Consider the following 25,379-nt stretch of genomic DNA (forward strand, 5'->3'; position numbering starts at 1 on the left):
TCTTTAAAACTTGCACACGATGTAGATGTTACGAGCTTTAATGACTCAAGACCAAATTCACAGGAATGCGCAACAATAATACACTGTTTGATTAAGTTAACAATATCTGAGTCTTTTAAGAAAATTAGGGTTTAACAATAATCTTGGGAGTGAATATAAATGCATACAATAAATCAAAATTAATCAATTTCATTGTGTTAAATAATGTTACTTTGCCAACAGCTTTCTTGTTGTTGTTAATTTGAAAGTTCTGATTTCTAAATGTTCTTGATGTATATCATGATTCACTGTTCAGCGAAGTCCACTGAAGAATTTTATATCATTTGCATAAAATGCAATGACAAAATAGCAATTAAAAAGACAATAACAAATACACCAGAGATGAGATTATTTATAACACAAACCTTGTGCATTAGCGTTGAGAACAAAAACACCGTGTGTATTGATGCCGTCTTCGATGACCCACCAGAATGGATGCACACCATATAGATTAGCATCCTAGAAGATTGGAAGACGAACATATTTACATGAGTTATGAGTGAGTCATGACAGATGCAGTGCTCGGTATATAAGGCGGGCACTCGGCCCGTGAAAATCACAGTTACGGGCCCACAGTTACCCTAAACGTCGTGTCCACAGTGCCCTTGAAACTATCACTAAAGTCAGCAAGACGGACTCAATGTTGACATCAACATCAATCAATGGCATATTGATTACATGTTATTGGTTTGTGAGTTATTTGCAAGACATAACATGATGCAGCCATGTCTACAGTAAAATTCACCACGACCTTTGCAGGACTTAAACCCCATTAAAAGCTATTAAACCAAGATAACACTCATTGAAAACAGCTCAACTGATTAAATCAGATCTTCTCTGGTTAAATCCACACAACACATGTTTCTGTTTTACCTGTGCAATGAGCAATGAGCTGGTATTATAGTTTCAGTTGGGTGAACGATTATGTAACAATACTGTGTCGGCTTTTGTTCACGAAATGAGACAATTGTGTGCTTATTGTTAACCAGCGTTCTTGAAAATGAGAAGCATAATGGTTTGCAGACTTAACACGGTTTGGAAATAATTTCTTCATATTTGTTGGTGTTATCTGTCGTTTACATATCCTTCCTAAAACACAAAAGTGCGAATATTTCCAAACACCTAAATTAGCTAACAATTTAGGACATGTTACAAAACTATATTTTCTAGAATTTCAGAAAATACTTTAAATATTGGCCGGTTTTTTTTCAAACAGTGACGTTAACTAGGCAATGTCATATTACCTATAACATTCACTAAAACACCAAAGTGCGAACAGTGGCGTAACTTTGGGTCAGGGTGCCCGGGGGCGAAAGTAGTTCGGGTGCCCCTAACCAAGGGTGTGCATGGTGCAAAGCTAATCACTTTTGGATTAAATTTATTTCATGTTTCAATGCAAGCTAATGCAGTTCATGTTAATAAAACAAAATGTTTTCATATTCTCCAATGTCTTTACTTTTGAAAATTCGTCACTAGCTGCAGTGACGTAGCTAGTGATTGTGGTGCACAGGGGCAAGAATACAAAACACCCCCTCTTCCTAAAACAATTGCGTGCGGGCGTGCGAAAATGTGCATAAATACCACTAATTTGGTATTAAATCAATTTGAATTTAGGTCTTTAAATGCCAATTTATGTTTCAATGTGCGCGAAGCGCGTGAAAATTTTCTGTTGAAGGGCACCCAAATGAAGAGTAATTCTATGCATGGTGGGTAAAGGTTTCCACTTCTTTCCTATAACAAAGTATTATCGTGTCAAAGGCTATCCAGGCTTGGGTGCCCCTTAGCCGGGTGCCCGGGGGCGCGACCCCCCAGAGCCCATAGGAGTTACGCCACTGAGTGCGAATATCTCCAAACACCTAAATTAGCTAAAAATTTAGGACATGTTACAAAACTATATTTTCTAGAATTTCAGAGAATACTTTAAATATTGGCCGGTTATTTTTCACAGTGACGTTAACTAGGCAATTGCCTATACTTCTAACATACACTACTTGTAGAGGTCACGCGTCAATTGTGAGAGCCCTGTGTATTGTGTTAAAACGGACAGTAACTGCAGTATGAAAGTCTTGCAAAAATGTCCCACAAATGTGGACCATTGTAGTAGTAAAATGTTACAATTTTAGATCGGGCACGTAAATGCTGGTTATTTGTTTATTAGATTTCAAACCCAAGGGCCTGAATTTCCCTTGAAGATTTAGGCTTATTTTGAGCACTGGAGAAATGATAGTTTTGAGAGAACAATGGCCAATAACTTAATAACTTTTAATGTTAAAGGAAAGAATGAAAATATCGTTTGACAAAATGGCGCTTAATTTGCTGAATGATGTCATAATTACTTATGTCACGTTGTGATGAACGCTATTCATACGTACCGCCACAGGTGGCTGGTCCCTGGCCCACATTCCCATTGTTTGCCACGTGCTTGTGTCATGACGTAATGACGGATGTTCATGCTCTCCTAATCCAAATACCTCACTGTCACGAGGCATCTTGTGAGTAAATTGCAGAAATTGATCTTCATAGACAAATCCTCCGAGTGATGTGTCGAATCTTAATTGAACAAGTATGAAATAGGTTAACAGTAGACCCAAAATATTTACCATGGTTCAGTGAATCCCACTTGGTGAATAAATTAAAAGATACTGTTTCCAGTTATAATGGTTCTCGGGTGCCAGGTATACGGCATTTGTACAGGGTGCTTGATTCTGGATCCAACAAGTCTAAACTGACATCCAGTAGGTGCTATTTGCTCATTAGGTATCTAGGATAACAAATTAAATTTAATGTCTTGTAAGGAGCTTATAAGGCACCACATCCATTTTTGTCCTGTAGAACTATCGGTGCCCTACCCGATAACTCTTAACATCGCTCCCTGGAGGTGTAATACATTGGATCAAACATAATAATGAACATTTGCATAGTGTTATTGGTTTTCATTTAAATAAAAAACGAATGCACTGTACAAATGTTCAGGGTACGATAAAAAGTACCATCGGTACCTCTTTGAGCACCGATACCACTATAGGACTAAAAAGATGTTGTGCCTAAAAGTATTTGCGTTAAATACGCAGATATAAATGAACTAGGAAGCATTGGCAACAACATACTTACATGACACTACCTGTGTCTTTCCTTTTGACGTTGAAGTTAAATATGGGGTTATTATTGACGTTGAATTCGTAGTTTGGATTGGTTGCTTTAGATGTAGGTGCAGGTGTATCAAGAGGAACCTCAAAGCGAGCCTGACCTGCGTCTGTGATCTAATAAACAGAAAAATTAACTCGAACATGTTTAAGACTGAAGCAAATTACCTTAGGGCAACAGGTGGACACTGCCAAGATCCACAATATTAAAGCTTTTTTTTATTAATTCACATGACTAAGTGAAACTGTTTGTGAAACGCAGCAAGATGTCCCACTAATTTTAATATAAACATATTGTTTTGATACCTTGATATGGAGTCTATCGACTGTTTCAAAGTGAACATCCATTGTGAGAAGGTTTATGTCTCCTCCAAATAACGTATCTGTCCCTTGCTTCTGTAATACTAAGCGATAACCTGTGGGTGTGTCAACTTGCGCTGAAAAGTATTACAAGACAAAGATATAATGAGCAATTTTACCTTATCTTCATTAGGTGGGGAAAATCCTGCTACCACGTAATCAGCAAAAGGTCGCAAGTTGGTAGTTTCCAGACGCCCATTGGTGCTCTTTATTTGCCGCGCACCTGTTCAACCCAGTAGTATATCTGTATGGCCTTCGTGAATAGGGCACAATGGGCCATTCTCGAAGAACATACTACTAGCTTGTACAGGTGCACGACAAACAAAGAACATCAACTCAGTCAACCTGGATGTCTTGAAACTACCAACTTGCGACTTTACACTCATTGTGTGGTAGCAGGTCACATATGTGCATTTTCACTCTTAATTATTTGGTAAACAGGTAACAGTGACAAATTAACGATATTGCCATTTTCTAGGGGTCACAAAAACTAAATGGTGTTTTTTATTATTCCACATTTGCTAAATGGGTAACCATGGTAACAGTGAAAACGCTTGAGGTATTTCCTGCCCAATCAACGTTAAGTTACATGTATATAGCTCTTATTGGAAATGGATAATGACCTCACATTGCAAGCATTAAGACTTCATTGTGTACTTAACAACCCCTCGGATGCAGCAATGGTTATTGGGCTCTACACATGTATTGAACATTATATAAAATTTACTATCCGCGGGCTTAATTGAACAATGGCGGAAACATCGACATCCATACTTACATGTCATTAAATATTCTCTATCCACAGGGAAGTAACACCAAGGTACAAGATCAACAGGGGATTCGCACCAGATACAACCACGAGCTTCACATTCCTCTGGAGATGCATTGGGATCTGCAAGAGAAAATTATTGTCCATCGTCAAGGTATGCTATCAACAAAGTCGGGAGCCCATTTCAAAGAGTTGCTCAAAAATATCAAGATAGATTAAGGGGTGGGGAGCAACGTTTGAGACCATCACTGATCGTTGATTATCACTATATATAACTAGATTTCGCGGTTCTCGGGTCGGGCAGTTCTTGTAATAGGCCTATCTCTAATTGCCCAACACTCGTTACCAATATACCTGCCTTGACCTTTTGAACTACCATGACTACTATGATATAGGCCTAACGCCTAGGCCTACGTCTACCAAGGAGGATCCCGAAAATACCCCGAAATAATAGTAAACGCAATAACGCCTATATAACGGGTTATAATGCCTTACCATAACTGATTATTTTAATGTTAACCATTCTGGATGACCCCGGAAATACTTCTACTGAAATAGGCCTATGCACGCGTTCTGTATTGAAATATGTGTTTAAAATAGGCCTATTGGTCCGATGAGATGCACCTGGTTGTCACCCCAGACACTGTTAGGCCTAATGCGTTCAGTTGCACACACTGCGCCCGTTGGTACTCAGCGAAAGCGATCCGCTCGCACGCGATTTTATAGCGCGCGGACTCAACGCAAGCGCTCCGCGCAACGCAATAGCGCGCGGACTCAGCGAAAGCGCTCCGCGCGACGCGATAGCGCGCGGACGGACGGACGGACGGACACTCTGTAAATAGTATTATGATATGCCTATTTGATATCCTTTGGCCGGCATCCTTTGGTTTGTGGAGTGTTTTAACTACCTACTTTTAACAATCACAACAATTACAGTCTTCCAGTCTCATCAAATAATTTAACAGTTTGTGATAAAAATTCTATGGTTTGTGGTAAAATATACAAAATAGAGAAAACAAAAATTGAAATTTCATAAATGCTTTGACACTTTACAGGCAGGTTGTTTGATGGCATGTAAACTGTAGTCAATTTAAAGAAAAGTTAAACAATGAGGGCGCTATTTATCTGAAATCTTATTTGCATCTTTACCAAGGATAGACACTTTAAAGTGGTATTAGAACATCATAAAAAAGACCAGCAAATGTCAATGCAATTTTCAAAACACTTTTTATCATAAATGTAAAGAATAACTTATACTATTTGGGTAATTTAAATTTAAACCATATCTAAATAGCGCCTTCAATTTGCACATGCAATTTGCAAATGTACAGTTTGATAAGTGTGATAGTGGTTGGTATTGTCCATGTCTAGAATAGAACATTATATCATGTTTTGTTGGAAATAAATGATCACACCAAATAACCGTGCTGGTGGGAGTTGCAATATTGTTGTCCATTCAACGGATAGAAAATCGTTAAAGTGACACCACACATGACATAAACATACATTTCACTTACCCGGATAGCAGTCAACCCTGTTAAATTCAGGGATATGAACCGGGCAATTGCCAGGTTGACGTTCCGGGTAGCTACACCACGGTACACCAGGGGTACCGTCCTCACACCAGTAACAACCGCGACTTTCACATTCTGCTCTGTTTGGCGATGGATCGGTGTGACAATCTACTCGCTCGTTTGGAGGTATAGCCGATGGGCAGCCGGGTGATGTGGTAGGTGGCGGTGTAGGCTCCTGCGTTTAAAGGTTGAATAAAAAAATTCAAGAGGCTATAGAGCCCTTTAACCCTAACACTACCAGGTACTACAAAATACTACTTGATATATGCACTGTTCGTGCGTCCATTCCATGTGATGTGATCGCCCTTATTGATATATAGCACGCTTTCGATGGCCAGGCCAGCGCAAGACCTAGTGCTTGGCATGCGAGGGTCTCGGGTTCATATCCCATCCAGAGCAAACAATTCCTTCCTTTGTTTTCTCGCTTTATTCCTTCCTTCTTTCCCTTCCCGTCACCAATAAGGCCCTGGGGCGGTAGAGTTAACATTGTCAGCAAAGCTTTAGTTCCCAAAGTTCATCATGCAGCTAAGGAAATGATATGACCCACACGAGGATTCAGTTACATCAGAATGGACCTTGTTCAATCCAGCTTTCCAGAAAGTGACCTTTATATGTTTGTCACATGTTGACAGTTGGTAACAGGTGTCACGCTAAAAGCATTTTTGGCCATAGCATGATTGAATGAGTTATTACCGCCTTTTCTGCTACATTTGCGATAATCCTTGTCATACTACCAGGGGAATACCGTCTTAAGAAACACACTAACCTTACCTCTAAATCCTGGAGCACCAAGTCTATCCCTAGCGCTCCAGGAGCGCTATATGTTGGCGAAATCTCAATTTTGCTGGATAAAGCCGACCATCAGGGTAGACTCGATCCTCCAGTCCTCGAATACTCACGCACGGCCGCTCCACTGTGCTGTATTGAGGCAACGTGGAGGATTGTGGGTAAAAAAAGGCGCCGCCATTAGAGGCCAGAAGGATTCAGGCTACCATCAGGGTGGTGGTGGAGAGCAAGGTGCAGTGTGGTCTACTATAGGTTTCCTGGACTTTTATTTTTACTTTATATTGAAATAGTTATTTATTTCCATATTGCCCAAAAATCCAGTGAAAATCGGATGTTTGTTTGAGTTTAGCACTGGGTTTAGCCGAAAATTATTTTTGCTTAATATACATAGTATACAATGCCCGAATTTCCCAATTTTGAGATAGCGCGCTCATATTAAAACGTACAGAACGACATTACGTGTGAAAGTTTGGTAGCACTGGATACAAGAAACACATAGCTATAATATTTTTCACCCTGATGTGGCAGTGACGTCAACATGTGGAAGTTTTTACTTATTTGGTATCACTGGATATAGGAAACCCAAATATGATTATATTTATAGCGGGATGTTAATAAAAAAATATAGCGGGATGTTTGTTCTTTTCTTGAGTAGACCTCAATCTCATTCATACATCTGGGTCATGTACTCTAATGACAACCAATCATTGAGTGTGTTTATGTACGGAGTTGTTAGATATATTCCGCAACTGCAGCTGTACAACGATATCAAACCTGAAAAGAACAGTGTTTATATACCATTTCCGGCAATACCGTACCAAATTTATCATCGAGTGTTTTGAGTGCTCCAATATGCATCTGTTTAGAAGGATATTAATGTCGGTACATTCCCAATACCCGGCTGGTGTTTATAGTGAGTTTCTGACCAGAATTTAAGTACCGTACACCAGTCTACTCCCACTATAAATGAGAAGATGCAACATTTGTTTAAGTCGAAAGTAACGTAAGGAACATTGGATTCACGTTACCTATACATTGTAATGGTATTGTGGTAATAAACCAAATTTTGTACTTAAATTTGGGCCTTGGTTTATTCATTTGACCAGTGAGACCCCATGTCACAGCATGCTGGACCTTTCCGTCTACAATATTTAAATGTATTATTAACGTACCGGTATTGTGTCGTCATAAAAGCACCATGTGTAATCAGCTACTGGACACCAGACGCATCCAGCATTAACACACCTAGCATTAGATGGGTCAGCAATTGGCCAACAATCTACACGATCTTCTAATGGTATAGTGGACGGACATTTACCATCGTAACCTGGTTTAGTGTTATAAAAACACCAGGGTAAACCGGTTTGGTATGTCGCACACCATGTACATCCTCTGAAATTATACGGTTATTTGATATCTGTCATAACCTGGTTTATAGTATTATAAAACAACGAGGATAACCCGGTTCATGTTTCGCCTTGTACATCATCTGGATTTAGGAGTTGAAATTACAAGTTCATTTGACGATGTCCGTCATAACCTGGTGTAGTGTTATAGAAACAACATGCTAAACTGGTTTATGTATCACCCCAGGCCCGTAGCCAGGATTAATTTGAGGGGGGTGCGGGACCTCAAAAAGTGGACCTTTTTGGACCTAACCCCCCTAACCCTCCTACAAAAACCTCATTATTGGCCCACATTATGACAAAAAGTGGACCTTTTTAGCACTTTTGGCAAATTTGGGTGGGTGCGTCGTAAACCGGTTTGGTAGCTATATGTAGCGTTCTAATATTGTCAACATCAACCTCTTGATAACTACTCACGAAAACGGAAAAGATAAAAAGGCCATTAAATTCTTACCGAGATATACAGACGGGTTCACTTGCCGGCTCGTCTGGCATACAGTCAATCCTGTTTTCCTCTAAGATTTCCGTGGGACATTCATATGGCAGATACCCACATAAGCCACCGGTGATCAACCAAAGAAATATTAACTGGACACCTTGTTCCATTTTGCTTGTATGTGTGCTCAAGAGCACGTTCACAATTGATATAGGCGATGGTGACTTTTTTATCGGTGTTTTATCACTGTACACTTGTTCGAATATGTTATCGTTCTCACGACATCAAGAAGTGGCAATTATCATCCCAATTGCATTTGCAACAAGAAATTATGGTTATATACCTTTTCAATTTGAGTCATTCTGATAAAACCAGAAGCATGAACTAATTTACCCTCTCGTGCGCGCATAAAAGTACCTCTTCAGCATCATGTACAGTGCGAAATTCCAATGTGTAACAAGCATCATAAACTACGATGAACTTTCGACGGTCAATTATGGATGGAGAGAGGTACTTTGGCCAAGGATACTCAATGTGCAATCAAGCGTTTGATGATATGTCTTGTGTAAGAGACTGACTTGTGGAAGAGGTGATGCATAAAAAACATTCTGTAAAAAAATATTTACAGACGAAAAATTACGAACATTTGATCATTTCTTTCCATTAGTATCTTATTGGGAAAAATCAAGTAAGATGAGCTGAGCTCAATATGCTAGGAACATTTTAAAACCGATGACCCCATGTACACATTGGCTTAATAAGCTGTATTTTCGTGAAAAAGGGTACCGCAATTCATGACATTTCTTGTCCGCCAGTTTGGGTACAATTTGACCCCTGGCTTACTGAATAAATAGCGCGGTTTTCTTTTCTGAACATGATATAAAATGGTTTATGACATCACAAATTGACAATAATTATCCCAATTGCAACAAGACATGCTTCTATACAAGATTGTACTTTTTCCAATAAAATATGACCTTATTCGTATACGCAGTCTGTTTTAAAATAAAAGGCGTATACGATTTGATCTGTAAAATTGTATTAAGTTATCATATAAAACCATCACTTTTGTTAACGAGCTGTTTATGTGTATTGGTATCTCGTGAAAGTGATATAGGAAATACAAAAATAGATTTGAACAAATTCGGGTCGAGATAGAGCTAGTATAAAGGTCGGTTCAACATATATTATGAGACGTATTTAAAAACAATGCCTGTAAAACTGTGGAATTCCAATTAAAAACGGCAAGTTGCTGTTAAACATGAAATACCAGACATTTTTAACAGTGTAAATTAGTATTTTGATGGAGAAAAAGTGGTAATGAGGCTGTTGATCGGATTATCCTGGTTTAAGGGATCTGTCAACTAAGGAGGTGCTTCCCCGAATTTTCTAAAAATGTAACATCATTGTAGATAAGCCTTTCAGCTACAGACTTGACATTTAATATGGAATACTTTTTCGCAAAATTCCAAGACTGGTCTGGTAGAGGTCTGCATAAACGGCACGGGCTAAATATTAATTGGGGTGTGTCGGGAGAATAATTGTTTGACATTATGGCGCTCATAATGTAGTAAATTAGCCTAAAATGGCGGATTTAAGGAGACTGAATTTGAATTTTGTGGGGGTAAAATGAATTTGAGCAACATTATTTTGATATTTTCAAATTTATTGAGGTTTGAGGCAATTTTATAGAACCTAAATACCAATAAGTGTTCGTCAGAACTGAAATTCACCTGTGATCTACCAGTTTGGAAAGTGGGAGGAGCTTTAGAAAATATGGCTCTATAAAGTGGTATGCACTCAGAAAATTTGAATGGTCCCCTGGGGCCAAATGTTATAACCTTACTGTACCCAAAGAAACAGTGTGAGTTCACTGGACACCCAGGAATCCACACAGTTGTTTTTGTACCGTACGTTTATTACATTTGACCCCAGGGGCCATTCAAACTTTCTGAGTACGTACAGATTTTAAGAACCCAATTTTTAAGCTCCTCCCCTGTTCAAAAACTTGGTACATTGTAAGTGTATTTCAGCTGTGATGAATGCCAGTTGCTGACGAAGTTTAAGAAATATCACCTCAAACCCCTATAAATTTGATAATGACAGAACCACGTTGCTCAAATTTAGCCTCCCTAAATCCGCCATTTTAGGCAAATTCGCTACATTATGAGCACCATAATGTAAACATATCGAAAGCACATTTTCTATCAAACAATTATTTTACACCATCTCCCGACACACCCCTATTAATATTTAGCCCGTGCGGTCTATGCAGACTCCGTCCAGACCAGTCTTGGAACTTTGCAAAAATATTCCATATAAAATGTCAAGTCTGTATTTTTTTTCTGTGTAAACAGGTACTAAAATGCATTGCGCTGTCCTCGCCTTCGTGTATTTGCGCTGGAATATGAATTGCAAGGGCCTGGTTGGAAGCCTCTACCTCTGCTAGCTTCTACCAATCCCTGATTATTATTTGCTTTTCACTGCTGTTCTTCTTCCTCATAAAATGAAAATAATACTGGAACTTTCTGGCTCTGATGCCGTCTCTCATTAGTAGTCCAGATTCAGATTGTCTAATCTGTTCTATTATCTTGCCAGGATACTCTTAGAAGCCGTCTATTATAATAACCCACATTTAAAATGCGTTGATTCGTTGGATCATCATGGTTGGTGCCTAAGATTCGCATTCGTAGGTAGCAATGGCGTAGACTCTTTAGAAAGAGTAGCTCTATGGGCATACCTTTAATTTTCCAGATGTTGAGCATATTTTGACTTGTACTCTATTGATTTCAGCGATGCTGTCACTTTTGATGTTCATAACCTACTCTCTCTATAAAAAACTATTATCTTGGTCTTCATGGTGTTAAGAAGCAGACCATTCTTCCAACTACATTGCTTGACACAAAGCAGAAGTTCCATCTAATAAACTGTATGTCAGCTGATGTACACACATATATATATTCTAGTATTTTGTAGCAATTTTTAACACGTTTCTATATCAAATTATTCATCTTTTCTGCTTTTTTGTGGCAATTTTAGTTCTATAAACTGTGCATTTCTGTGCAAATTGAGGGCGCTATTTAATAATATGAGTTCTACCTTACATTTCATGATAATTTGTTTTGAAAATCCGCAGCCATTTATTAGTATGTTTGCTGATGTTCTAATACCATTTAGGCCTAACAAGTGTCTATCCGTTGTAAAGATGCAAACAAAATTTTAGATAAATAGCGCCATCATTGTTGAACTTTTCTTAAAAAATGACCCAGTTTTACATGCCATCAAACAACCATGCTCCAAAACTGACTCCTCCATTAAATCCTTCTGAGGCTTTCCTCATGATTTCTTCTGAATATACATTAAGAAGAATCGGTGATAGTATATAGACTAATTCCAATCAGCCGTCTACACTTCGCATGTACTGTGTATACTTCGTAGTGACGACTGATTATCTTGCAGTCCATATCATGACGGACTTCTGAAAACTATTCAATGCGACTTTGATTGTGCGCCGTAGCGCGACTGACTAGCGGCGCCCGTATAACGCGTCGCTGTACCGCGCCGCTGTGACAAGATCGCGCTTTGAACTTCTAAAAACAACAAACTCGGTCAAAAGGTCAATTTGGACACAACTGCGCACGCTCTATGCCACAGGAATCCTGTTGCAAAATCCGACACTTTTTTTCCACGTAGTTTTCTCAGTCGTCAATCCAGACGGTTGACGACTGAGGGCAGCAGTCTAGATAGTATAGATGAGGTGACATGTGTTTACATTTGATACGCCCTCTGTTGGTTTGTGATCAAAACTGTCAGGCAAAAAACACTATAGTTTACATTGAAGAAGTTAATTTTTATTCATTAACTTTGGTTTCAAAGCAAATAATACCAAAAATGATATCAATCTTGTTTATAAATGCATCAAGCTATTATACATAATATCACACAAAACTTCAAAGTTTATTTTGCCTGACATGAAACAACAGAGGGCGGTCTGAATGTAAACATGTGACATCATAGGTCACCTAATCTATACAACCAGGACAAAGACCGCTTCCTATTTTAAACCATTTTGTGTCGCCACCGCTTGTTCTCATGAAAGCCCATCCTCTGCATGGTTGCCCACTTTTCATTATGGCTATTAACACAGTCGAAAGCTTTGGAGTAGAAGATGAAATATCTATACTATAATTTAACCCAAATCAATCAATAGAAGAGTAGTGATATGTCTTCATGGTTTAAGAAAACACCTGATGGGAATATAGGAGTTTGAAAGAGCAATCAGTGGGCGGAATTTAGAGGTGTTTGAACCCGGGACCTCCGATTGTAGTTCGAAGTGTAAGTATTGACCGTCTATGTAGAAATAATTATGATATGTACATTAAATTGCATTTGGTAGACGGTTTGCACGGTAGACGGCTGAAACGTCGTCGCAGAAGACGCTTGTCCAAGCGCGTATTATGTAGTGCGTTGTATAATAATACGCGAACGAGGGTAAACAAGTTTCGTTCATTTCAGAAAAAGGGGCGTTTTCACGACGGTTAACTTAATTTTTGCTAATAAAAACAGAGTTTAGTTATTAATATATTATCTAACTGACTAAGAATGTTATTTTCTAATTTGTATGTGTTTATGTGAGGTGTCATAACGCTACTTAACCTTTCGGGATGGTATTGAAGAGTTTTAACTGTGCGTGTTTGAACATAATCAGGAATGGGTATTGCAATTTCATTTACATTGTCGTATGCCGCGCAAAATATAGAACAATAAATTTCTATGAAATAATGGGATTAAAGCAGTATACATACTTTTTATTGTACGTAAAATATTGTATGTACAATATGTACGTTATTTAATCTATTGTCATTCTATTTCCAGTAATGTTTAAGTTCTAACGAATGTTTGATGACGTAAAATCGATAATATATTTCTGCTACATATTGTATGTAACATATTATCGATTTTTCGTCATCAAACATTCGTTAGAACTTAAACATTACTGGAAATAGAATGGCAATAGATTAAATAACGTAGATATGTTGCATACAATATTGTACGTACAATACTCGGAGTCTGTGGAGCGCTTTACGAATCTTGAAGATATATTTATAAAATATTTCACTCATATTCTCTAGTTGTTGTGCGGTACACATACACTATTGTGTAATCATCCCGGGAACTAAATACCACTATATATGATGAGTGCAGATTGATATTTTTTCACACGAGGACACAAATACGAACACACAGACAAATACGGCGCCATGATGTAAGGTCACGTGAGGTGCCAATTTATTGTTTTTGTGACTTTAAATACTCACTTGTATTTCTTACGTTATACCTGTCATGTATTTCCTTCGTATTATTGACATTAAGTCCTAATATTATCAGCATGAGAGAGAAGTAGCTGTAGTAGTAACTGTTGAGAAGTACCGAGTACATTATGCGTCATATACTTTGAGTATATTAAAACAATACTGAGATAAATATCAGATCAAAAGTGAATGTTCGTTCTAAGATGTGTTTACCCATGATTTAACGTAATTATATTATCAGCATGAGAAGTAGCTGTAGGTTAAATACCACTAATTATGTATTACACGGGTTTCAATGGGAAAATGGCTAATTTCGGGTGGAATTTTCTCATATTCAGAACTCTCACAGTTAAATGCCACTAAGATCATGTGAAACTATATGATTTAGATGCCAAATGATCAAAAATTCAACATAGGTTGACCTGAGACTTTTCTTGTTTTAACGTACTGAACCGTAAACACCTTACAATGGCAGTGCGCCCTCGAAGCCAAGTTACAATATGGTAGGGCGAATATTTATTAAAAACCGAAGCCATGCGTATGAATTTTGGTACTATTACAACAAAAATGTCATACAATGAGTGAAAATATAACATTTTGAAGCATCAAGTAATTTTCTGGCTATATAACTTGATCAATTTCATCGATTTTAATGCAGTCTTTTCAGATACCATGCAAACAAATAGTTACTCGTCGTATTTCCATGTATCGCCCAGGCCTATTAGTGGTATGTAACCTGTAGTAGTAACTGTATAGAAGTACCATATTTTTGTACTGAGATCAAGAGTTAAAATCTTTCAATATACATGTATTACATTATCACTTTATAGATATCTAGTTGTTAGAGAGTCTATCCCCATGTAATACTCAATGCAACATCAATTGGAATCTTCACATTGTAAATCTCCAACACCTAAAAAAGAGAAAAAAAAAGAAAAAACAAAAAGAAAAGTAAGAATGATAAATGTTAAATCATGTAAGTGCTATTCAACAACTCTTCCTATACCTTTGTACAGGAGCCAACCGTTGTTAATCCGTGATGAACCAACACTTTTACTGTAGCGTATACGCGAACGCGAGCGAGACTACGCGTTACGCGAGAGCGCGTAAAATTTGTCATGCCTGGAACCTTTGTGCGTATGCCAGCTTACAAGTTGATTTCTGTATCAGGAAGCGGCTAAACATTGCCGTTTTATTCTGTAGTTTTATTGCTGATATCAAAAGAGAAATCATCGAAGTTTTTGTAAGGCTGAGTGGCAATGATGAACTGACATTCCTCGTAAAATAATCGTGAATTATACGATTTTAGCTTCTTTTCGTTGTTGAAAGGATTCAATCATGTTTCACCGTTGTTCATCACCGATTAACAACTCGCGTCCGGCGCGTCTGCGTGGTTTACTTCGCTCGGGCAGCTAAAGCTGCCCTCGCGAAGTAAACCACTCAGACGACGCGGACGCATCGTTGTTAATCGGTGATGAACAACGGTGAAACATGATTGAATCCCTAAATCAACAACACTAATAACATAAACTCATTTGCTCACTTTAAAAAAAATCAAAAGCTTATCATGGTAAGAAATTTGTTAGCTTTAAATTAAATTAAATTCAATTGGTTGCAAAAAAGATTATTGTCATTTATTGATCCAATCAGCACTAAGGTAAGAATGGTGGTAGGGCTGGTGAATCTTAACCCATGAGTACTACCTGCTGTTTGGTCAGAAGAAAACTATAATGATTTATTGAGAATGTTGAGGGCTAAAGATGATGGAGCTTAAAATCAAAGCTGGTCTCTTAGATGATTATCATCATGTAATTAACCAATCAGAAGAAAGGCAGTAGTTCTCATGGTGTTTTTAAAATGGTCTTACCCCAGCAATAGGTGTACTAAAGTCGCCGTGAGCTTTGCCATTAACCGTTACAGATGTAGCCGTTGCACCAAACACACGTACTGTACCCCACAGAAGACTGCTTGCGCCTGAGTAGCCATTGGTTATGATGGTACTTGTTAGTGATGAAGCCTGAAGGGTTGACGAAAAAATATTATAAATCGATTTACCGGTCAAGAATAGGGAAATATAAGAAGCTCGTCAACAAATTCAAATATATATCTTAAGTATGTTGATGAGTACGAAAGCTACTGGACTTAAGCGTTACGGATAGCTTCAAGACCCTGTCGCCGGTCAACTACCGCTGCGGCGCCCTGCAGAACCGGTGATTGGGACTAGTTTATAATTGAATACATGAATTCAAAACCCACCCAAGTCCATGGGAAGTGATTTTGAGAAAATAAACATGTGTATCATTTTAATTCCTTCAGTTAGATTTCCTTCCTTCCTTCCTTAAAAGTGCTGCCTCAGATGGCTGAGGAAAACGCACTGCGTGTGTGCATGGGTAGGAACAATTATACATGAAGATGAAGACAGGTGCAAAAATATATATACAGTGCTGATTAAAAAGCTGGATGTGGAGCTACACCAGGAGACGATCCCTCAGCGCTAGCTTGAAGGCGTCGAGGGATATGTACTCAGCCGGGTCCTTCTGCAAGATGTTCCAGTCTTTGATGGTGCGTGGAAAGAAGGAGTTGGCGTAAACTGATGAGCTGGTCTGAAGATATCTGAAGCGAGATTTGTGGCCTCTGGTTTGAGATGTTGATTGGGTCAGATACTTGGTCCATTCTATGTCTACAAGATCTTGGTCAATATGGTTTTCGTGCAAATGAGTGCGTTAAATTCTATTAGGTATGACAATAGCATTTCAGGGACTTCGTGGGGGTTCATTTTAAATGCTGGACTTGGGTGTTTTTTTAAATCATATACAAAGACAACAATGCTGGAATGAGATTACCACTGGTAAGATAATACAAAATAAAGCACACAGGTATGTATGTGTTACAAGACTCAAATCCTGGACTTGGGTGGCTCTTTCATACATGCTATTTTTCACATGCTCAATTGACACAGAGGATGAATTTAAGTGGTTCTTTCATATATATATATGACATGCCTATGTATAGCAACAATTTCCCATGCTTAACTCAATTTTGCCAAACTATGGACTTGGGTGGGTTTTGTATTCATATATTCAATTATTGCATGTTCTACCAGGTCACAGGCGGTCAACATGGGTTGGTTTTGATGCTAAAATTAAAAGATTTACCAGTTTGATTTGTTACCTTAAGCCACCTTGCTCTTTTTATATTGTATTATTATGATTGAAAGGAGAGTAGTAATGCACTAGGTGTCTTACCGTCGCTGCAAATTCGGCAAAGTAGTGGTTACCCGTCTCATATGTATCTGTGCACAGGGATTCAAGAGGGAGGAAAAACAATATGTCAACGAATCATTACATCAGTAAAAAGGAAACTATTATAGCTGAAACTTTTTAGATGATTTACTTTTGGACAGCCCACCTATAAATTCTTTGCATCTATGTAATTTATCTATGTAACTGGTCCCTTCCAGTTGTTGAGGCGTTTTGGGTCGGCTAACTCTAATCAAGCCGAAATTAGCGAAGCAGAAAACAGAACGCGAGGACGACTGTTTAGGTTGGGTACACAATCGTCCTCGCTTTCAGTTATTCGCTTCGCTAATTCCGGCTTGATTGGAGTTAGTCGAGCCAAAATGCCATCAACGACTGAAAGGGCCAATCATAAAAAACTCTATTGAGCAATTAGAGATCATGCTTTACCATTATTTATTTTAGCAAATATAAGTGGCCATTTAGAATACATTTACTAATTTATCCTTTTCTTTTAAACTGAAAATGTTTGTGTTTGTCAAGTCCTTTTCTTTCGGTATGATTTGGTTTGGTTTCTGGTGATACGCGTATATCTAGTATGCTTCGATCAATTTCGTAATGTATTAAATCACTTGACTTACCGATAGAGTCTCCGTCATCCCAGAATAATTCCCCACTTGCTTGTTTGAAGTCATTCAAAGCTACAATCAAGCCCATTGCATTATTACGGCTACAAAATAACATAAGATAAATTAATGGTGCAACACATCCAAACCTAAACCCATACCCACATTGCGATACTGATGTAGGATTTCCACACTTCTACAAATATAATGATGTCACAACCCACTCACTACCCACGTAATAAGGCATATATAATACTGTTCAACCAAGATTTTTTTAACGTTGTCCATGAAAATGACACTATGATCAACTTGTACCAAATGTGGAAACGTAGAGGGAACTTTAAAAATCTTAAATACTAGTATGTACTAACTTCATTGTGGGTTACGAGTGTTAAAATATTTTAGAACTCTTTCCGGGGTTCATCACAGTAACACAATATTTGCACTTTTCAAACCTAATGGGGTCTATATAGACCTTTTTTTTATATCCCGACAAGACAAAACTACCCCATTAATACGGACGCGAAAGCACCCGTATCCCACAAGTATACGGGTCTATGAATAAACCCACCCACCACGCCCAACCATAACACAAGGATATGCGGGTAGAGTGTGAGAGTCCACCACCACCACGCCCATCCACAATAACACAATTGTGAAGAAGTCAGTATCACCAATTCTTAAAGCAAGAAACAGATAAAACAATGACGCCAAGACATCATTATCACACAGAGTCATCAAATCCAAATCTCCTCTAACGTACACCACCTCGCACACCACTCCCCAAACATACACAATTGTGATGCTATGTACTATGTTTTCCAGGCTCCGGATTTTCAATACTAGTAGCTTCAATCATGTAGCAGCCGGCATTTCAATAATAAATTTTGTTCATGACAAATGTTTGATTTTGGTATAATTGAAGTTACCTTATAGTAGTAGTCACTGCTGGCTCTTGTGTAGGTAGTATATATCCTCCTCTTACATGAAGAGGAATATAGTCCATTGGCGCGTCCAAATTGACAGTCTTCTTGCGGAAGCCTGCCTCGGCACCCTAAAGTAACAGACAAATTTTGTCAGCTGGCTACAGCCTCCCCAGTACAAAATTATCAAACTATATAGAATCTATTTTTTATGTCAAGCATATCTAGGCATTACAGCTGAAATCTAGGAGATAACGCTGACAAAACATAGATCAGGCACAAATGGCTGCTGAAGGGGTTGCTATTTTATTTAAATTTCTTGCATTTTTATGCAATTACAACAATTGTTTCGAAGCTTTTTTCGAAATTAAATGAAAATAATTATATGTTATATAATAGGACCAAGATAAAGAAATGGCAAAAGTTTTATTTCCGCCACGATATTCCATGATAAAGCTTAGATTTATATAAACCGACTTCGAATTAAATCCTACTCGTCGTCGTTGGGCACTGAGGAAAAACCTCGTATATGTAATTGGCCCCTGAACATGTTTAAAACAAAACCTTCTATGTAACCTCCTGGCAGGGTTCTTTTTAAACATGTTCAAGGGCCACAAGTGCATGACGACCTCATGTCCAACGACCTGAAGTACCAAGTAATTTTGACTTCGAATTGTTGGACTCGTGAAAGTTTTGAGAACCAGTTACATGCACTGACACATATTTAGATGTTTGAAAACTTAGAATCATCAATTGTCGAAACGTCGATTTTATCCAACTAGCGGTCACCCGTATTTCGCGGTCATTGTCTTTCGCGGTCACCGTCTTTTGCGGTACTGATATTTTATATTTCCAAACTACAATACTTACTGTGTAATAATCGAACCACCGAGCGTCTGGGAAATAAGCATCTACATTAGTAAAGCCCTAATGAAAAATGAAAAATAAACAACGAATATTATAAACACATCCATAAAAGAACGACCATACTACTTGGAAGAGTCATAACTTTGAGCACAATTAACCTAAACCAATAAAATTGATAGAGGAACGTGTGGTTATTTGGTTAGCTGCAGTATGATAAGTTATAACCCCTAAAGGTAGTGGGGACTTGAACAGATTAAACATCGTCTTTTTTTTCGTATAAAACGAGAATCACCTAAATTAAATACCGTGTGTAGATTCAGAAACTGATTTGCAATTAAATATTATCGTATCTCTTATACAGTCTGTATCAAAATGATTCTTTCCCATTAGTTGGACTATTCAATATTACGTCTTCTAAATGCAACATTGGATCCTCTTGAAATGACCCGAATTCATAATTTTATGACCTATCATATCTGAAAATTAGGAAACTTTTGGGTCAATCACTTTAATTCAGACTTTAGGTGGTTTATATTTATACCAAAATGAGTGTAATTTTGCATTACAAACTTGTTTTACTGTGGCTCTTTTTGTCAATTGATTAAGTCATAGAATAGTTTGATTTCTATGAAATGAATGTACAATTTCAGAGTTTGAAATTAGTAATAATTATATTATTTTCATATTACATCTTCTAGAACAGGAGTAATAAGGAAAGCAGGACCCCATAGCAGCTGCCTGTCGATGGTGTGTGTATACGCATCCTCAACGAATCTGAAATTGGATCGGAAGTAATATTTAATCAATGAGAATGCAAAAATGTAAGTTTGAAAATCTGTAACAAAACATGTCATTAGGATTATATGGCCTACCAATGAAGAGGCATATAAATAATGTCGTCATTTGTGATTGCAGTATTATACGCCAACACAGTCTCCATATTAAAATGATCATATTAATCATTTTAATGCAGTGATAGCGCCATCTGTTGTTATTGAGTCTATGCCGTATAGAGCGTACTCAATAAACCAACCGGAACGGTTTAACAATTGAAATGTCAGCAATAATGGAAAACAGTTCTAAGATAGCTTAAGGGACAGGTCTCTAGATCGATTCCACAACCATCCATACCTATTGCCTGTTTTATTGTATTATCATGTAAATTGCCCCGTGGTACGTTATGGAGGACAAAGTTTTATTTAAATGAGTGTGATTCTGTCATGAGAGACGTCGTATATAACATTTTGAAACGCAATTTTGATCAAATAAAATATATAAATGAATAAATTGTGAAGTTAAAGCATCTCGGTGGTGTGGTGGAAGGCAGGATGGAAAAAGAAGGCAAACAACAAAGCAACAGCCATCAACATGATCAAGGTTGCCTTGCAGGACTTTATGGAGGACAGGGTTTTATTTAAATGAGTATGATTCTGTCATGAGGACGTCATATTGCATACCCTCTATATAACATTTTGAAACACAATTTTGATGCAAATAAATAAATAAATAAATAAATAAATAAATAAATAAATAAATAAATAAATAAATAAATAAATAAATAAATAAATAAATAAATAAATAAATAAATGAATGAATGAATGAATAAATTGTGAAGTTAAAGCATCCCGGTGGTCTGGTGGCGGGGAGGTGGAAAAAGAAGGCAAACAACAAAAAAGCAATAGCCATCAACATGATCAAAGTTGCCTTTCAGGGCTAAAAAGAAACAATAACCATGAAGGTTGACCGCAGGGCTACAAAGAATGAACAATTGTGATCAAACTTAAACTATAAATTAGCCCCCGATAGAGAGCAAGGCCTGAAGAATGAGAGAAATTGTGGGTAAATATAAAAAAGGTAAAACTATGAAATGAGTGACGGGCTGTCTCTAAGTCTTTTACCAATGAAGTTGGCGGCCTCAGCCCTCCAGGCTTGTGAGCTTTATGTTTTTATCTTAAGCTTAAAAATTTGTTACTGTTTTTTGTTTTGTTTTTTAATCTACAAAATGTCTTTAAATATTATTTTCTTAACTTTAAAAAACCTTGCGTAACTTTAAAAAACTGGAAAGTGAAAAACAACGGATGGCGCTATAACTGCACTAAAATGATTCATATGGTCATTTTAAGACCACTGTTGTTTGCATGATTGATTTGATAATGTACTTTTAGTAAAGTGACTAGGTCGCATAAGCACATGTTTTCTTATAGCTCTCACTCGGTTACTTGCTGTAATTGCTTTACTTGCATATATTTGAAGAGCTTTGTTTCAAAACCCCTTACATCCACTTGCCCAATTTTAAAATTGGGCAAGTGGATGTAAGGGGTTTTGAAACAAAGCTCTTCATTTATTTTTTCGAGATAATGAATGGAAATATTGATATTGGTATTTCTTTTCATTTTTACACATCTCTCTCTCTTAATCACTACTCAGTAGGCTCTTTGAGTATTCAGTCGATCAAAATCAGGCAATGCTTTATTTTCTTTTACATTTGATACTTTTACAAAATCTCCCAGAGCCTCTTTAATATAACCTACTCATGGAATAGTGGTCTCATCACGGTGTTTCCATTGACATGTGCATGGTAGAACAAAGTGTATAGATATGGTAGAAGGGTATATCTGATCTCTAGAGTCTCACGGCTAACACGAGCTACTTCATCACCGAAGGCTGCTGGATCTTGCTCCTATATGGAAGATTGTAAATGAAGATAGATTCTCCTTTCAATATTATTACTTGTGGTTGCACAAATTGTTATCACTTTCTTGCCTTGAGTATTGTTTGAAACCATATTCCTTCCTACACGTAGTGAGTTTAAGTTATATAAAACTTTACAAGAAAGCCTGTTTATTAGCAATTGAGGGGCAAAGAGTAGCTCTATTATGAATAACACTTGCTCCCTAGTATGGGCAATGGCTGAGGTCCAATGCCCTCCGACATTTTTCCAACTTCCAAGATCGTTTGGAAGCGCGAATTTGCTATATTTGAAATAACGTTCCTTTTAAACATTAAAATGCTTTCATGGTATTTTATATGCTAAGGCACAACATCTTTGTGGTCCTATAGAGCTATGGTGCCCGAATAGGTACCGGTGGCTCTCTTTATCGTACCCTGAACATTTGTACAGTGCATTTGTTTTTTTATTTAATTGAAAAACAATAACACTATGCAGCTGTTAATAATAATAATATATTTGATACAATTTATTATATCTCCAGGTAGTGATATTAAGAGTCATCGGTGATTAATCGGGCACCGATAGTTCTATAGGACCAAATTCGATGTGGTGTCTTAGTTTGTAGGTCATTTCGCGTAACTCCTTATTAAGGACTAAACACATTTCATCGCCAACACGTCATCGATCATCGTTGATGCGTACTCTCGACAACTCGAATGTACGCATGCGTGCTCATCGATTTGCAAAGGATATCGGGAATACCGAAAGGGTGAACGGTGTACTGAAACGAAAGAGGAAGGTAATAAACCAACTTGGTGTGGGGAAACGAAACTGAATTGCAGGCTATACCTTATAGTTGATACCATTGTGATTCCTCGAAAAGGTGTAGAATGCCCCTAGCTGCATCCATCGTTGACACATGTCTGCATTAGAATCTCCGTTGAAACCACAGATATCTGCCCCCAATCTAGGGAGTAAAGTAATGACAATAAGATACAATTATAAAGTTCAACAAAAATATGAATGCTACAAAATTATTACAACAAAGAAAATAAGTACATTCTACATACAAAAAGGTCATGTGCTCTACCAGTAGCTTTACGGCACCATTATTTGATGACGATGCTATCGATATACGTAGAAATCTAAGATAATAATGACATTTTAAGACTTTTTATGGTTTCTGCAAACTATTATAGTATAACGTACTATGGCCGATGACTTTTGCAAAGCTATATACAGGACACGATTTGAAAATTGAGAAAATCTCATAGGAAAATTGTCGAAAAACGGCTTGTGCCCCCCTAATCAGACCCGGTTGCCCCCTCCATCTTCTTGATCTTGGTCGGTGATCCCCCAGATGACTCAAACTACGCCATTGCAGATAAATAAATTTTAGTAATAAAACAGTTACAGTAATGTATAATTATTGTGATATGCTTGTTCTTCAAAATGGTTTTGAAAATCGCTGTTTTGTCAATAAACTTACATATGGGATACCAAACATGTTGAATTCCAGAGAACCTGTGAGTGTCAATTGATTAGACAAAATCAGAGTAAATTAGCGTTAAGCTTGATAAGTATAAAGTAAATACCTAGCTGGCACCAGGTTTAATTTGGTACTACAACACCATGAACACTATCAGCTACTATCGGTGTCTTTTTAGGCACCGATGACTCTTTTTATCATAGGCCGGTGATGTAATACATTTGTATCAAGCATAATAGTTAACATTTGCATAGTGTTATCGTATTGTATTTCATTTCAATAAAAAACGAAAGCATTATGCAAATATTCACGATAGAATTAGCCACTTGCACCTATCGGGCACCGATAGCGCTATAGGACCAAATTGGGCGCTGTGCCTAAGTTTTCTATTAAAACGTTTAACGTTTTCTTTTATTTATAATGTATTAGTGCTTATACAGTAATCAATTAATCTTGAAAGGAATAATAAAAGTCATTTTAATTGTGTAAATTTATAACTTATTGTAAAGACTGTAACTCACCAATAATGGAATAGTGTAGGTTACTCCATTGACTGTAGTTATCGCCTAGCCAATGTCCTGCATACTTCCCAGTCCCAGGGAAGGTAGATCTGCTAATGACGATACTTCGTTTACCCGGAGTCGCAGCTCGAGCGGCACTACAGATTGATATAAAACTGTCTCAGAAATTCGGCCATAAGGATTGCTTTATGCATAATATAGTCAGACATTCTGTGTTGGGGCAACTACAAACTACATGGATATTGAAGAGAATGGTTTGATTGGCAACTGAATCCCCACATCATCCCGGTACGAACTCGAACAGCACATTAGGTTTTACTGCCTGAACAGAAGTGTTCATGTCTCACCTCCCTTTTCAACCAAATTGACGGTAATAACTCTTGTAGTGAGGATCAACATTTAACTACAAATTGTCTCAGGCAAAACTCATTTCCTGGGAACTAAATACCACACAAGGTCATTTTTATGTAACTCATTGACCCATCTGTGTCATATACTGCATGTAGCTATAATGACAGCCTGGTTATCCGGTCACTTCATTGACATACTAATCCAAGGAGGGAATTCAAGTTGTGTTCAATTCTCTTCAACCAGTGAAACCTTATGACATTTTTAACACAAATCGTATTCGCCGAAAGCGCAGAATTTCAGATACTTAAGACAGTTTGAGTAGCTTCCGTTCTGTTCTGGTATTGGTAGGCTTGAATAAAATGAATATGCATTATGTAAATATTCATTGTCCAATGGCATACAGCGTAGAATATGCACTGCCAATGCTGCCTCTCTTCCTTCCCGTCCTTCCTTCAAGGTCAGACTTCGCCTAAATTGTGTATTCTGGTACAGTATGTAAAATGTTTGCATTACATATACTCACGGTAATGTTTGTTTAGATTGGGTGAATCCGTAGAGACTGTGCAGATCATAGTGACTACCAAGATGTTGACAGAAGTCAGCACACATGGTCTTATCGGCCAGTACATTACCCCAGATTGCTGCGTGAAAATTGTAACAAATAAATCATGTTAGTAATAAAACATAAGAATAAGATCATAAGGCGTAGATCACAGGGGAATGGGGGAGAGGATAAATCCCTCCAATATCCTGCCAGGGGGATGGTCCATATACTCATTCCCCCCCCCCCTCATGTTGACGCCTGTATGTTGATTTCTGGCCAAAATAACCTCATATTTGACCATTTGCTTTGGAACCATATTTCACCGG

At 37.7% G+C, this 25,379-nt stretch overlaps 1 protein-coding gene across 1 annotated transcript in view; it reads right to left on the reverse strand.

Annotated features, from left to right (window-relative positions):
* The window catches only part of LOC140160409 (sucrase-isomaltase, intestinal-like), a 55,647-nt gene that overhangs the window by 16,156 nt on the left and 14,112 nt on the right, over positions 1–25,379 (reverse strand). The window contains exons 14-30 of the mRNA XM_072183644.1: positions 25,033–25,150; positions 24,159–24,295; positions 23,637–23,672; positions 22,998–23,113; positions 22,009–22,157; positions 20,167–20,251; positions 19,481–19,537; positions 18,617–18,741; positions 17,703–17,791; positions 17,071–17,117; positions 15,693–15,842; positions 14,693–14,738; positions 4,321–4,434; positions 3,489–3,619; positions 3,151–3,299; positions 2,412–2,589; positions 405–498 (exon numbers count right to left, since the gene is read on the reverse strand). Coding sequence (XP_072039745.1) covers positions 405–498; positions 2,412–2,589; positions 3,151–3,299; positions 3,489–3,619; positions 4,321–4,434; positions 14,693–14,738; positions 15,693–15,842; positions 17,071–17,117; positions 17,703–17,791; positions 18,617–18,741; positions 19,481–19,537; positions 20,167–20,251; positions 22,009–22,157; positions 22,998–23,113; positions 23,637–23,672; positions 24,159–24,295; positions 25,033–25,150 — 1,821 coding nt within the window. The remainder of the gene's footprint in view (positions 1–404; positions 499–2,411; positions 2,590–3,150; positions 3,300–3,488; positions 3,620–4,320; positions 4,435–14,692; positions 14,739–15,692; positions 15,843–17,070; positions 17,118–17,702; positions 17,792–18,616; positions 18,742–19,480; positions 19,538–20,166; positions 20,252–22,008; positions 22,158–22,997; positions 23,114–23,636; positions 23,673–24,158; positions 24,296–25,032; positions 25,151–25,379) is intronic.

The sequence above is a fragment of the Amphiura filiformis genome, chromosome 9 (assembly GCF_039555335.1).
Source record: "Amphiura filiformis chromosome 9, Afil_fr2py, whole genome shotgun sequence".
Taxonomy (NCBI): Eukaryota; Metazoa; Echinodermata; class Ophiuroidea; order Amphilepidida; family Amphiuridae; genus Amphiura; species Amphiura filiformis.